Source organism: Grus americana, chromosome 1 (genome assembly GCF_028858705.1).
Source record: "Grus americana isolate bGruAme1 chromosome 1, bGruAme1.mat, whole genome shotgun sequence".
Lineage (NCBI taxonomy): Eukaryota > Metazoa > Chordata > Aves > Gruiformes > Gruidae > Grus > Grus americana.
The window spans coordinates 16,016,000-16,030,175 of record NC_072852.1 but is presented as its reverse complement, the minus strand read 5'-3'; the positions used below and the strand labels follow the sequence as shown (position 1 = coordinate 16,030,175).

At 36.7% G+C, this 14,176-nt stretch overlaps 1 protein-coding gene across 3 annotated transcripts in view; it reads left to right on the top strand.

The window, feature by feature from the left end:
* COG5 (component of oligomeric golgi complex 5) overlaps positions 1-14,176 on the top strand; it is a 189,512-nt gene that overhangs the window by 118,788 nt on the left and 56,548 nt on the right. For all 3 annotated transcript variants that reach the window (XM_054812742.1, XM_054812749.1, XM_054812758.1), the window contains 3 exons: positions 5,984-6,149; positions 7,235-7,347; positions 7,442-7,519. In XM_054812742.1, coding sequence (XP_054668717.1) covers positions 5,984-6,149; positions 7,235-7,347; positions 7,442-7,519 — 357 coding nt within the window. The remainder of the gene's footprint in view (positions 1-5,983; positions 6,150-7,234; positions 7,348-7,441; positions 7,520-14,176) is intronic.

The following is a 14,176-nucleotide window of genomic DNA, read 5'->3' as shown; positions in this document are numbered from 1 at the left end:
GAAATTACAGCTGCTATCTCATACAAACAAAATAAGCTGTGTGACATAAACAGAGAAAAGTAACTGAAATAGTTCCCAATATAGTAAATCTACTATTGAATGCAATTATTTAATACCAAGTGATACTCAGAAATATCATTCTGGAAACTGTTTTTGCATTTACTCTGGAACAGCTGCAATAACCTTTTGTATTCCCTGTCAGAGAATATATGTTAGTTTACGAGTTTGGTTATTTCAGTGTGTTCTAGGCTTATTGTATTTTAATACTGATTATTTCTTGATGGCTAGGGAATGTTGCGGTTTTGTTCAAAATACTCTTCATGGTATTTCTTGCTTGCCACATTGTCAGACCACTCTGTTGAAGTGATACCTGGACTAATTAGTAGTTATGGATCTTCCTTCAGCTAAGCAACATATGTAATTCTTATTGTGCTGTGTTATTCTTTTAGTTCTTGTGTATGGGACATTGTAAACGTTTTACCACATAAGAGGTAAGGATGTGGCAGCATACTGAAATCACAGCTATTGAGTAATATGTATATGTACATATATATATATATATAGTGAAGACTTTCTGTTGTGTTCCTGCCACAGCTTTTCCTGAACCGGGTCATCTGCTTTCTGCAGAATACTAAAGATTTTCAGTCAGAATCACTGTTCTGATTTTAGTAAGCAAAACAGAGATGTTCTTGTGTACATTAGTAGCTATGGAACATCATTTCTAAGTGAGGGACTAGACCAAGTTTGACTTCTCCGTATGTGGTGCTTCCAAACTGTCATGTGAAAGAACATTTCCTCAGAGAGCTGTTCTGATTATGTGGTGCAGGCACTTGTGAAATGTAACTACATGACAGTTAGCAGTTAATTAGATTTCTAACACTACTTCTTTATGAAAGTAGTTGTAATTGTCACAGGTAGCATTGACCAAAAATATTCTGGGCAATTAACACATCTTCATTTGAGAACAAAGTTGGTAGTCCACACAGGTGAAAACCCCACAGCATGGGGTCATATGGGCAGATTTGCACTCGATAAAGGAATAATGATGTGGAGTTCCCTAAGACAGCGCTAGTTAAAGAAGAAAGGTCCACATGGTGAATATCCTGAGAAGGTAGAGTGTGAGTTTGGAAGCTGTGTTTGTAGCACTTGAGCCAATTAGTTTTGCCTGTCATCCAGTTTTCTTATTTTTGGTTCAGCCTTATGCTAGGAATTTTCCCATCCCCAAATTAGCTCAGTATCATCACCACACTCCCTTGTGAGGAGCAGGCTTGCTCGTCCAAGCTGCATTTCTAATGATGAAAAAGAATATTGCTCTTTATTTAGCAATGCTTTCAGAAGATTGTTCTGATAACACTAGTGGCAATCATAAAATAAAAGACTACAATGTTGGACATTATAAAATAGTTGCAGTGTTGGCAGTTGACAGAAAAAAATTACTTGGTTCCATCCTAGGAGATATTTTCAAATTAGCAATGTGATATGTATTTATTTAAGTCTCTAATGACATTTCTATCTAGTCTTCACAGGGTTATTATCTTTGTGGGAAATGAAGTGACCAAATGGGGTTCTGCTCTGCAGAATAACTGTAAATGTCGTGCTGGACTGGACAGCATCTTTTGTGTTATTGAGTCTAGTTGCCTACTCTTGAAAACAACCACGTGATATAACTGTGAAAAAAGCATTCATACTTAATGACTGCATGTCACTTATTTTTCTTCATATCTATGATGGTCTACAGAATCACATGGGATGGGATAAACTGAATCAAAAATGATGTTAGCAAAATGGAACAGTTCTTAGTGATAAAGAAAATGATCAAATGTGTTTGGTACGAACATGTCTTTAAACTTGCTGCTGAATGAGTGTCTTTATGTTTTGCCAAAACATAAATTGAAATATCCATGCCTTTATTCAAGTGGTGGCTAATATCACCCTTCCGACGAAGCTATTTAATGTATTGTCTGATGGATGCTGAGAAACTTCAGTGTTTTTAACAATTTGAGAGAGTTGCTTTCATGGTAGAACTTACTTTTGAGCAAGTTGATTTTTTTTTTTTTTTTCATATGTTGAACTGATGACTCACTGAGTCGTCTTAAGCTCTTAAATTTGTGGAATTTAAATTCCATATATCTGCAACATATTATGTTGTGACATGCCAGATGGAGGAGTGCTTTGAATGGAGAAGAGTATTGTTGGTGGACTTAACTCCATCTCTCCTTAGCTCCCTGCTTCATTATAATTTTTGCAATCTGAAGATCACTGTGGTTAATCTTTGAGTAGGTAGTGTTGCAGGCCTGCAGTTTGTGGGGTCATGGTTTTATTTCACTTGTGTATGGCTGTGTTTGTGCACATTAGATTATACTGTACTAACATATTATGAAATGCTGTACTAATTTTCTTTACCCTCTACTCTCTTGATTACCATAACTTAAAATTTATGGCATATGTACAAATATTTTTAGGATGCTAGTTTATTGTGTAAAAGGGTGTTTTCTTGTAAGACACTACCTTGTGAGAAGCGGAATTGTGTCTTGCTGTTCCTCTAACTGCCTGTGCATTTTTACATAGTAAAACCAGCCTGCTTTGTGTTTGGTAAAAACTACTACTTCTGTGCCTTCATTTACAAAATAAACTTAAAAAGGAACATAGGATCTTATGCACAGAGATTCTAAAAACGCTTACAAATTACTAAGTGTAGTTGCCTGCAGTGGCAGGCAACTTGATTATAAAATACTGCTAATAAGCTCATTAAATTCCATCTCAAAAATAGTTATATTATTTTCCCTATTGTTCCTGTTGGATAGATGTTCTGAACATTATTATCTGATGTGATTCCATTTTCCATTGTAAATCACTTCTGTAGTCAGGTTTTTTTTTTACTTTGAATGCCTGCTTTCCATTTCATAAAAATTGTGGCAATCTTTTGAATCTCAGAAATGTTTAGCTTTAAGCTTTCTCAAATAGAAGGAAAATATTCCAGGCAAATTCTTATAAACGAAGTCTGTTGGTAGTGGCAAATTCCGCAATACTGATTCTCAGATTTTTGTCCAGTGTGTATTAATGATAAACAGTCTAATTTTGAGATGTGTATACAAGCCTGAAAGTACAATTGTTTGTTTTCTTCCTGCTTCCCAACATTTTCTTTCCACATAATAATTTTTGTCCCAAGAGATGCTCCATTTTTTTTAACATATTGTCTAAGCCTAGAAACTAGCTGTGCATAAAAATGCAATTCTCTTAGGATTAGTGATAAACCAACAATGGACTTTATATAGCCTGTCTGGGGCATATAAAACACAAACTGTTTTTTGAGGAGACAAAAATTCTATATATGAAACCAACAAAAAAGACATTTTATTGTACATTGTCAGGGTTTTAATATATCTCTAATTCCTGTTATACAAGATGAATACATGAGCTAGAAGCCGTCTGTCAGTGGCCATGTCCACAATTTAAAGCAAATAAGAAATAGGCCACCTGCATAATCTTCATTCTATTCCGATTTTAACTTTGCTACTAGATTTGGAAGATACTTCGAGTGACTAGCAGGTTTCCGTAATGATGTGTTTTGGTTATTCCTTAACTATTCCTAACTTCAGAATTAATTGTTTGACAACTTTTGGCTAAAACCAGTTCTTTTGAAACATAGCTCGGGCCCTGTTGGAGCACGTTTTTGTGTCTGTCTTGACCGGTAGCTGCAGAGTTAGTTTGCTAAACTACGATGTGGGAGCTCTGAGATCATCTTTTGCCTGAAATTATTTGTGCCCATACTGCCTGTTTGTCAGGAAACCATCCGTATCTGACCATCGGTTGGTTATTCAAGGCTGGCTAGTGCCCTGCTCACCTTTTGATGCTGTTCTATTTTGTTGTTAGTTAATATATGAACATTTGCTAGAGTCTGACTGAAACCTGGTTGAGTGCTCTTACTATAGTAGTAAGGCATTGATTTTATATTACTGACTTGCTGCCTGGTTTTATAATTGTGTATGTGTTCTATAAGAATTAGAACAATTTCAACAGGAAAGGCTGGTAAATGAGGTGAGTCTTATCTAGCTTTGCTTTCCTTCCTTTCAGTTTCATTCTCTTTCTTCCTTCCAGTTTCTTTTCATTCTATTCCCCGTCCTCTTCCCATTTATATTTTCTTTCTCTTGTTCATTCTGTCCCCAAATTCCCTCCTTGCATTATACTACTCTTCATTTTCTGACATCCCGTTAATCTTCCAGTCTTTGTGGCTTACTTTCCCACCTCCACAAGCACACCCACAGGATGCTTAGAAATTTTACAGCATACCCAGTTGTCAAAAAACTAAATCTACAAGTCCCAGACCCATAATACTATGCTGGGAATGCTCATTAACTCCCACACTGTTTGGAAAAAGAAACCCGTACAGTTAGTATAAGGTCTGCAAACCATAATACATGCCTAATATTCCTTCGCTTTCCACTAAACCTGGAAACTCCTTATTGGAGCTGGGGAAGGAGATAGGATCTGGCTTTTTTGCTTCAACTATTGTTCTGATCTTTGCAGAAACCCTAGAAAGAGTGACACGGATGTGTAGTTACAGTGCCATGACCTCTGAAACATTAGGTTTGAGGAGAGCGCACTGTTCATCAATGGATCAGAAAACCTGTTGCAGTAGGTGGATGTACCAGCAGTGAACCTTCAGCACAGCAGCCGCATCGTAGCTTTACTGCAGTGGTACCAGTGCAAGTTCCCCACCCCCGAGAGCAGATGAGCACACCCGCTTTCTTTGACTCACGAATGCCTGGCTAAGAAATCTGTGACCTGGGGAAGGTGAAGCAGAGTTAGTTGCGTTGGTTTTGCTGTAGACTCTTGGTATTAGTGGCTACTACTGCTGCAGCTGCCCGCAGGGAGAGCGCAATGGTGTAAGGTCTCGCTGCCAGAGGAGAGTCGAAATGGGGTTTCTAGTGGGACGTGCCTGTGGTCTCAGATGCTTCTGTCCGGTCCGGGTGCCAGGATTTCTGCCAGACCATGTTCTCTACTGCTGGCAAAAGTCACTAAGAAAAATGACAAAAGCCTGCATCTCTAATGTGTGTATGATCAACTGATCGCCCCCTCCGCTAATTGCCTGTGAATGCTAAATAAAAAAGCAGTATTCAGTGTATGGATGACAGTGCTTAGTTTCCAAAGGCAATAATTTGAGGCTTTTCTCTTGCTAAATAGCACCCATGCCAGTGTTTAGTGTTGCTCAGTGGAGTTATCATCAGATTTAATCTTAATCAAAGGTCTGTTAAACAACGGACCTGAACAGTTTTTGGATAGTTTTCACTCTCTTGTATTTCGGAAAACCTCAGAGATACCATACAGAGACACTTGAGCTTTTTTACTTTTTTGCAGGCTTTGGAAATGATCACTGTGTTGCTTTGCACTCTTAAGTCTGTTGTGAGGAAGATGAAGTTATTGTCAGTGTTAGAAATAGAAATGTAGAAATACAAGCTTAAATTCTGCAGTACTAGGGGCTTGACCTGCTTGCCTCTGCTTGTCCTTGGTTAGTATTTTTTTTTAAGCTTGTATCACATTTAATTAACTGTTTGGCACTTAAATGACAGTATTGTAACAGATCCCGCGTGTTAAAACAATATTACTAGCTACACCATAGCTGAATGTAGCTGTACTGTAACTAACCTCAGAATTAATGGATCAATCACTGGTAACTCACCCCAGGTTAGATATTGCCAGCAGTGCTTCCAGTTCCTTTTTTCCTGTTCTTCTTATTCAGAGGATAGCACCAAAGGAAGCTAAGCAAAGCATTGCTAAGCAATCAAAGGAAATCAATCCTCTCCTTTACCCTCTGTTCTCTGTTATGCAGTAAGAATGGTAGTTATTTAATGTTAAATGAAATGAATTAGCAGACTGAACTTAAAGATGAACTTGCCCAGTAAAATGATGCCTCATCACGGATTAAAAACCCCTATAGTACAGTTAAAGATAATAATTATTTTTTAAAATCTTCTTTCTCTAGAATCCTACTCAAGTGGGAACTGCTCTTCAGGTTTTCCATAACCTTGGGACTTTGAAGAATACCATTGCTAATGTGGTAGACGGATACTGTGCAGTCCTGGAGGAGAACATAAAAAATGCTTTGGATATCAAAGTATTGACCCAACCATCTCAAACTGTTACAAGAGGTATTCTACTTGTTTCACAGAGGATGAGAACTGATTTTTTTTGACAGAAGTACAGTATGTTGTCAAATGGAAGAAACTGTCACATCCAAGCCAGTTACAGGAACGTTTCCCCGCTTGCTTTAACCAGTAGAGGGTGGGAGTAGGCATGTCTCAGAAAACGAAAGCGAAAATTGGATCTGTCTATTGTTATTGGGCTCAGAAGTTTTCCTTTATTCTGCATCCCCTCTTTTTTTCCTGACTTGCCCAGAAAATTGTCCTCATTAGTGTACAACTTTTCAGCATTTTCTCAGCAGTTTGTCATGTAAAGATGAATCCAAACTCTGCTTTCTTTGTGTTGGTGGGAGGATCACGGGTAGAAATTATTTGCAAGCAACGGAACAAGCCTGAAACTACATTGTGATGCTTTTGTGAGACGAAAATTGTTTCAAAGCAGTATATTCAATGTGAAGGAATGCCGCAACATTAAACATTTCATTCCCACGTGTTAGCTCAGATACCAAAGAATGCTGAGGAATTGGGCAGGCAGGCAAAGTTGAACTTTGGCAATATGAACATTTAAAACTTAAAAATAATTTTGCAACAACTTGGGGATCCAAAACCATAATCACTACCATAATAAAAAAATACAGCCCCTCTCAAGGAAAGCGATGGTTCAGATGCTGCATGCCCTTCAGTTGGAATATCACTTTTTTTTTTTAGCAGCTCGCCTATGCGTTTAAGTCCTGAGCTGGTAATACCTGCATTTTTCACAGCTACTGTCTCTGCCATTTTGCTTTGCTATTACATCCTGCAACAGTGCTCATTGGCGTTTACCTTGGTGTTTCTGTGGAGGTCTGAATTGGTAAAGTAGGTAACAGTGACGAACATTGAAGTATCCCCACTGAACGTCGGCTTTTAGTTGACTTCTCAGTTGAGACAACTGAGACCATTCACAAAGCTCTGTTTTGAAGCTATTTTAGGCTACGTTGATTTTTTTTTAAGAAAAATTCTTATGTCAGAATGCATAGAGATCTATATTTCTAATATTTTAATTTTCACATGTGAAAGCTGAAATGTGCTGCTGTGTATATTTAAAAACCATTTAGGTGGCCCTGGTAGAGCTGCTATGCCAACACCTGGGAACACAGCAGCTTTTCGAGCAGCCCTCTGGACAAACATGGAGAAACTCATGGATCAGATCTGTGCTGCTTGCGGACAGGTACTCAGCAGCTAATTGCTTTTTGTCTAGTCATGTAATTTTGCATATGAGATACTAGTTGTCACTTTTCCTCTCAATAAATTCTTTCTTACAGGTGCAGCATTTGCAGAAAGTATTGACAAAGAAAAGAGATCCTGTGTCACATGTCTGCTTCATAGAGGAAATAGTTAAGGTAAAGTTTTAATTTAGCTGAATATGTTTTAGTAATTCTGTTAAGGAAAATGTGATGAGGGAATGCTTTTGTTTACAATTTTACAGTTCCATAAAAAATTTGTAATTAAATTAATGGGAAAGTGTTGAAAGTCAAACTAACATTGAAAACTATATTTATGATTTGTGGGTTACATCTGTAGGGTATAAACATGTTCCTTTTACAATCATTCCTTTTGTTTCCTTTAAAGGGAGCTGATAAGGCACCACTGTCAGTTTTTATTACTGATCATTAATGTCATTCCATAAAATACCATGTGATTTGAGTAATTAATTAAGTCTGTTAGTTTGCACAGGAGAATGTGTCTTCATCTAACACTTTCAGCCATCTGTTTCTCTACGTCTTGGCGATTTCTTTCTTGAAAAATAATCATGGCTGTTCTTTTGAATACCTATTATTTCCCATTCAGTTGCATTGTTTTCTACTCATATTTGGAATAATTTGATTAATGGTCTCCTTCAGTGTTAGGAACAGAATTACTGAAGCTTTCTCATCTACCTGAGTAGATGAGAAGAAACAAAAACAAAAGATGTGTTTATGCAGACATCGTGTTTTCCAAGTATATGGCTGGATTTTTAATTTACATGAATTTAATTTTTGAAATATGTTGGGGAAACTCTTCATATGTAAATGTGATCTTCTCAACAGTGAAAGCAAATAATGAAGGTTAAATACAGCATTTAAGTTTATTTGTCTGTTAAGCCCATCTCCAAAAGATACTGCACAGAACATCACTTTTCTATGAGGCACTTCAAGCTTCTCTTTCTGTGTTGTAAAAAAACCCCCAACCAAACACAAAACACCTCAGAAAGTGTATAAACTTTTAACATATTTTCTTCATTAAAAAGTTTGAGCTGGCAAAAAATATCTATTGCTGCCTGGGTGGAGCCCTTCAGTAGATCAGGATGGTTAAGGAGAAACACAGAAACCTAGAGAAGAAGGAGGAACTCTGGAAGGCTCAGGAAGAGTTTGAATGGAAAGGGAACTGAGATAAATGAGCTTTCAGTGTTCGTGAGTGACTCCCACCCTGAGCCTGTGCTTCTCACTTTGACTATTCCTTTTTGTAGAAGAGCACTTGAAAAGGAGATAGGAAGTTGTTGAGGATGATAATAGAGCAAATCTTTTCTCATCCTGGAGAATAAATGAATGGGGAAAATGAATCTCAGTAGAAGCTAGATGCAGAGCAAGGAAAAAGTCATTAGAAAATAAAATAAAATAAAAGGCTTTTGGGTTGTCATATGCTAAGCATGTTCCATGATCTCTCTGATTACCCTTCCTTCCCTGTGATTTAATACTGCAGGATTGCATCTAAGTGACAAATTGTATATTTCCCAAATAAAATCCATCTATCCGTTTCTTCACAGTTATCACACTTCCAATTAGTTTGCTCTTCAACAGGTGTTTTGGTGTAGTATAACACCAAGCTGGACAGTTGTCCTTCTCAGTGAGGCAGCTAAGGAGTAGTGGTACATCCTTGTCTGATGCTACTAGCTCTCAGCATGACACGGTACCACTGGTAGCATTGATGCTTTGCTTTCTTCTTACCTGAGGTCGTTCAGTGTAGCACAGTGTTTTTCTTGGCCCTCCTCACATTTACACCATTTGTTCTAGTGTCCTTGAAAAAGGTACGGCACCAGCCTGCAGATGGGTGAAGTCACACCAAACAGTAGAGCTGTTTTTTAGACAAGACCAGACAAGTACTAGATGCTGCTGAAATTCAGGAGTGTATGTACAGATGGCTCTATGAGAGAGTATGAATTGTTGTGTGCATCGAAGACAGATACAAGTAAGAAATTGGTATTTTGCCATTTACTGATGAAGATTCCATCTCGTATTAATCCAAACTGAAACAATGTGCTTTCCTCAGCAAGTGTTCTGGAGAGGAAGAAAAGTTGGATTTTCTTTATTGTATTCGATTTCATTAATAAACTGAACAAATGAACAAAACAAACTAAAGGTATTAACATTATACCCATTCTCTGGGGCAGCGTGCCCACGCCAGAAGATAGGAAAACGAATCATCCTCTCTACAGTCTGTGCACTAATTACTGTTACTGATGTCAACATTATTATTATAGTCATCTTCTGCAGCAGCTGCAGTACCACTTTGCCTGTCCATCTGCTTCCTTGTTTTGATTACTGCAGTGCAAGTATCATCCTAGGAAGCATAAGAGAGGAGGAGACCCAGCCTTTTTAAAGCACAAGTCCTTTAATAGCAAGGAAGCTACTTGCCTTTTTTTTTTTTTTTTAATCATTCTCTTTTTTCCCATTGGGGATTTTTTGTGTCTTTGTCTTCACAGATAGCACAGCCTACATTTTTTCTAATTTTGTATTATGATCTCAAACATGTGCTTTCTGGCCTTCTAATTACCTGTTACCATAATAATATTTAGTAGTGTTGTATCATGTTGTATCCAAAAATGTAGTTTTAAAAACACTAACTAATTAATTAAAGGATTCACAGAAATTCTCTGTTAAAACAAAAAAGGAAAGAAAACAAAACTGACGGATGGAGAAACTGAGGCACAGAACTTTTAAAATTTATAAATACTGGAGTTCAGCAGCAGGGCAATGACAACATCCTCATCTTTTCTACACTAAGAATTCTCTTACAGAATTCAATTCCAAATTTTTCCACCATTATATGTGGCCAAGTGTTAAGTGACATACCCAGGTTTACACGAGTATTATGGAAGAATTTGGAGATTAAATTTATACTGCACTTTTTTCCACTCCTTCCCTTTGCATATTTAGATTCTGGTATTTTTCCTTTGCCACAATATGAAATGAATGCAATTTTGAAAAGAAATCATGCACTCATAGTACATTGTAAAAACCATTACATTTCATACTAGCAATGAACTATAGATTCATTATTCATCTGTAAATATTAAAAATACAGATTTAATTTCCAAAAAAGATCTACAAGATATTTAAAGGAGAAATAAATTTCCTTTAAGACTGAATGGACATTTTTGTAGTTTTATCTAAGAGAAAAGGCCTTTAATGATTAGATTTTAGTTGTGGAACAAGGCTAAAAGAATTCATTAAGTTCTGATTTCTAGTTTTGGGGAAAATGAATAGAGATTTATTTATACATTTTTTTAAAAGGTAGGGTTATTGTTTTCATAATGCTGAGTGTAAAAATTAAAATTACAAATAAGATTTAAATAACGTAAAATTGATATTTTTGTTCGCCTAATGACTGGTTATTTATATCGCTTCTTTCAATTGCTTAATTCACCTTCGGAAAGCTAATAGGTTACTCCAGTTTATTCTGCTTTATTGCTTCTCTCTTTCAATGTGTAGTGACTAATCCTGCCTCAGCTGATGTAATACCTAAACTACAATTGACTTCAGTGTAAGTCGAAGCAGAACATATCTTTCTGTGACAGCCAGCTTCCTAATTAGAGATAAGAATCCCTCTAAGCCCCTTGTAAAAGAGTTGAAAATGATCTCTGATCCTCATCTATTTTGGGTCCCTAACTCCTACATAGGCATCAGAGAACAGTTCTGCAAAGCGAGAGGCAGCCCTAAAAGCAGCAAATCATTTTGTAGGGGGGTTTTGGGGTGGTCAATAGAAAGGGTGAGCTGGGGTCTCCGTGCTGGGCAAAGGGTAGTCCCCATGAGAGAGCAGATCTGTCCTTGATCACCTTTGGTCTGCTGACGTCCCGCTCGCCAGCAGCTAAGGCACATCGCAGACCCTGCCATTTACGTAAGTCTGGGTAAAAAAAGTGAGCTGGGAGTTGTAGGGAGTGTTATTCTGTACTTGGTGGAGGGCTCTTATCATTGCCTCTCCTGATGAGCGTTTGGTGAGTAAGCAGGCGATTTTCCTGAGTTGTCAACACTGGCAATATGAGGTGTTAATGGTACAGAAGGAAATGTCCTCATCATTACATAAGATAAAGAAGATAAATGGAAAATATAAATGTTTATTGCCCGAAGTGTACTTACATTTCACCTTCTTATTTCTCCTCCCCATCCAAACTTGTTAAAAAATGTTGCCGCTTTATTCACAGCTAACATCACCTATTCACATCCAGTTGACCCAATTAAAAAATAATCCCAAGTGGAAAAAATTGAAAAATAATCTAGTTACTGCCTTATATGAGTTCAGAAAATAATCTAGTTTTCACCTATTATTACAAGTATGTGATTTATTTTCCAGTATTTTTTGTAGAAGCAGAATTGGATTACTTGCACATCATTTCTACTGTGGTTTCTGTTTATTATTTAAATAATAACAAGGTACTCTGTGGACATCTAAACACAGGTGAATGAGCAGGTTCTTGATCTCCAAAATGCTGAAGATGCTTTTTATTTCAAACTTACAAATTGTCCCACTGAATTCAGTTGCAAGATTTTTGAGACCTCTGTTAAAAAACCAAAAAGGTCTTACCATTTAAAGGTCCTGATTCTAATTTTGGATGGATCAGTGTGTCCAGACAGCCATGCTAAAAGTAATTTGGTTCTAATTCAAATGGCAGGGTCAGAGCTTGTGCAATGGTTTTCTAATGACACTGCCTTTTCTCTAGAACTTTAATTCTGTTTCTCTGACAGAAGTGTGCGGCCGTAAATAAAAGCGATGGTGTGGAGGTTGCGTGGGTTAGTAGGTTATAATGACCTTTGTTCTTTTTCAGTTCTGGTTTGGTGGGGTTTGTGCAAATTGCAGGTCGGTGATGATTGAAAATTACTTAAGTAAGTTGGTTTTCAGTCAGCTTGCTATTCAAAAAGAAATGCATTTACCGTAAGTGCCGCCTTTTATCATTGTTCTTGTCAATCTTACCTGAAAAACTGCGGGCTGAGTGGATGTGGTAACGAACCACCCATCCTTGGATGGGGTATGTAGTAGTCAAGGTGAAAGCTGAGTTTGAATTGCTGCTGTACATACTAAATCAGTTCTCTGGATAGAAGAAAGCTGTTGGGTCCCTTGGGTAGTCCCTGGATTTTGAAAACACTAAGTTCATTTACTTGCAGTTGATGCATATCTTGCAGGAATATGGGAGGATTAATTAATATTTTAAGTAGTTTTGAAGATATAGGACACTGTTGAAGACCTAAGTATTTTTGTTCCTTACAAATTAGTTTTTCTGAGGGATCACTTAAGAATTCTAATATTCTAATAGGGAAAACGCACAGTCTTAACTTTATTTTCTAGTTCAGAAGGTTGTGTGTTTTTTTTTTTAAAAAACACATTTTGTTTCTTTTGTCAGCTGCATAAAGAGACCTTTTTAAAATGTTGCACTACTGCTGGAAGTCTAGAAACTATTACACCTTGGGTATAAACTGATCAACTCGGTATAATGAAATTCTGTGCCCTGCAGTAAAACAAAAAAATCAAGGTCATTTTTAAAATCACGGTGTCATTTATTGACATCTGTTCACCTGCAATGTATAATGTAGACAACATTAGAAATCTAAATGCACTGTTCTTTTGAGAAATTTAATCTTGACTACTTTGAGAAGATAGAAAAGGTTTATTGAAAACACACTCAGAATTTGTCTGTTTCTTTACTGATTAATCGCACTACTGAGGATGATGGCTTTTTGTTCACAGTTGAACATTTGGCAATTATGTTGCTATAGAAATAGTGCAAATAGATTTCCTTATTTCTGTCCCATAAGATCTTGCTGTACAAAATTGTTAAATCATTTGCATTGTTGCTTTATTGGTGGAAAAAATATTTAGACTGTCCTTTAAATGTCTTCTGTTTTTAGAGCAGCATTTGCAAGTCCCGTATTTCTTTATGGCAGAGCCTTTGATTACAGATAGAAAACACTGTATGTATTAGTATGCAAAGCCTGATTTCAGGAGCCTGCAGCAACTAGCTACATGGTAATATTCACTATATTGTTTTACATTTCAAAGAGGCTTCACAATAAAGATGTTTTTCACATTCTACTCAAAGTATCAAAATTTCTACAGGGAAAAATAAGTTGGAAGTGATTGTCATGAAGTGGGAGCCAGTTTAGAATCAGTGGGTCAGATTTATTATTTGAATGTTAGAATAGCTATTTTAGACACACACAAATATGATAATTCACAGATGGGAAATTATACTCATTAAGTTCTAAATTTACAGTGTGGAGGAAATAGAGACATTTGTAAAAATAAATATATGTCTTCTCAGCATCTTCTTGCATTCTTGTCTAATACTGAATAAGGGGGGTACTTTCATTCTCATTCCTTGAATTTAGATTTAATGTCAGATACTAAATAGTTATATTAAGAACAGAGCTCAAGAGATTTCATTTCAGTAATAGCAAAGTTAATTAGTAGTTTGGTATGTTTTTTAAAAATTAGCTACGCTGTTCTGATTTTATGTTTGAGGAGACTTTAAATCAGTTTTCCAGGCTGCAGCATTAATATTGATGTAGAGTAACAGTGAATACAGATCTTCAAATATCTTTGCTCTTATGGTACTGGTACTCAACCCACTATTGTTCAATGGTTTCTTAACTTACTAGTATTAGTGAAAATGGGTTATACTTTTTGAACTGTGAAATCAAGTCACTTTCATGTGTGTAAGTGGGAAGGGATTTAGCACATGGATTCTGTCAGCCTGTAGTTTTTTCTGTCAAAAATAATCTTGTAATCCTGCAAACAGGCAACATTAA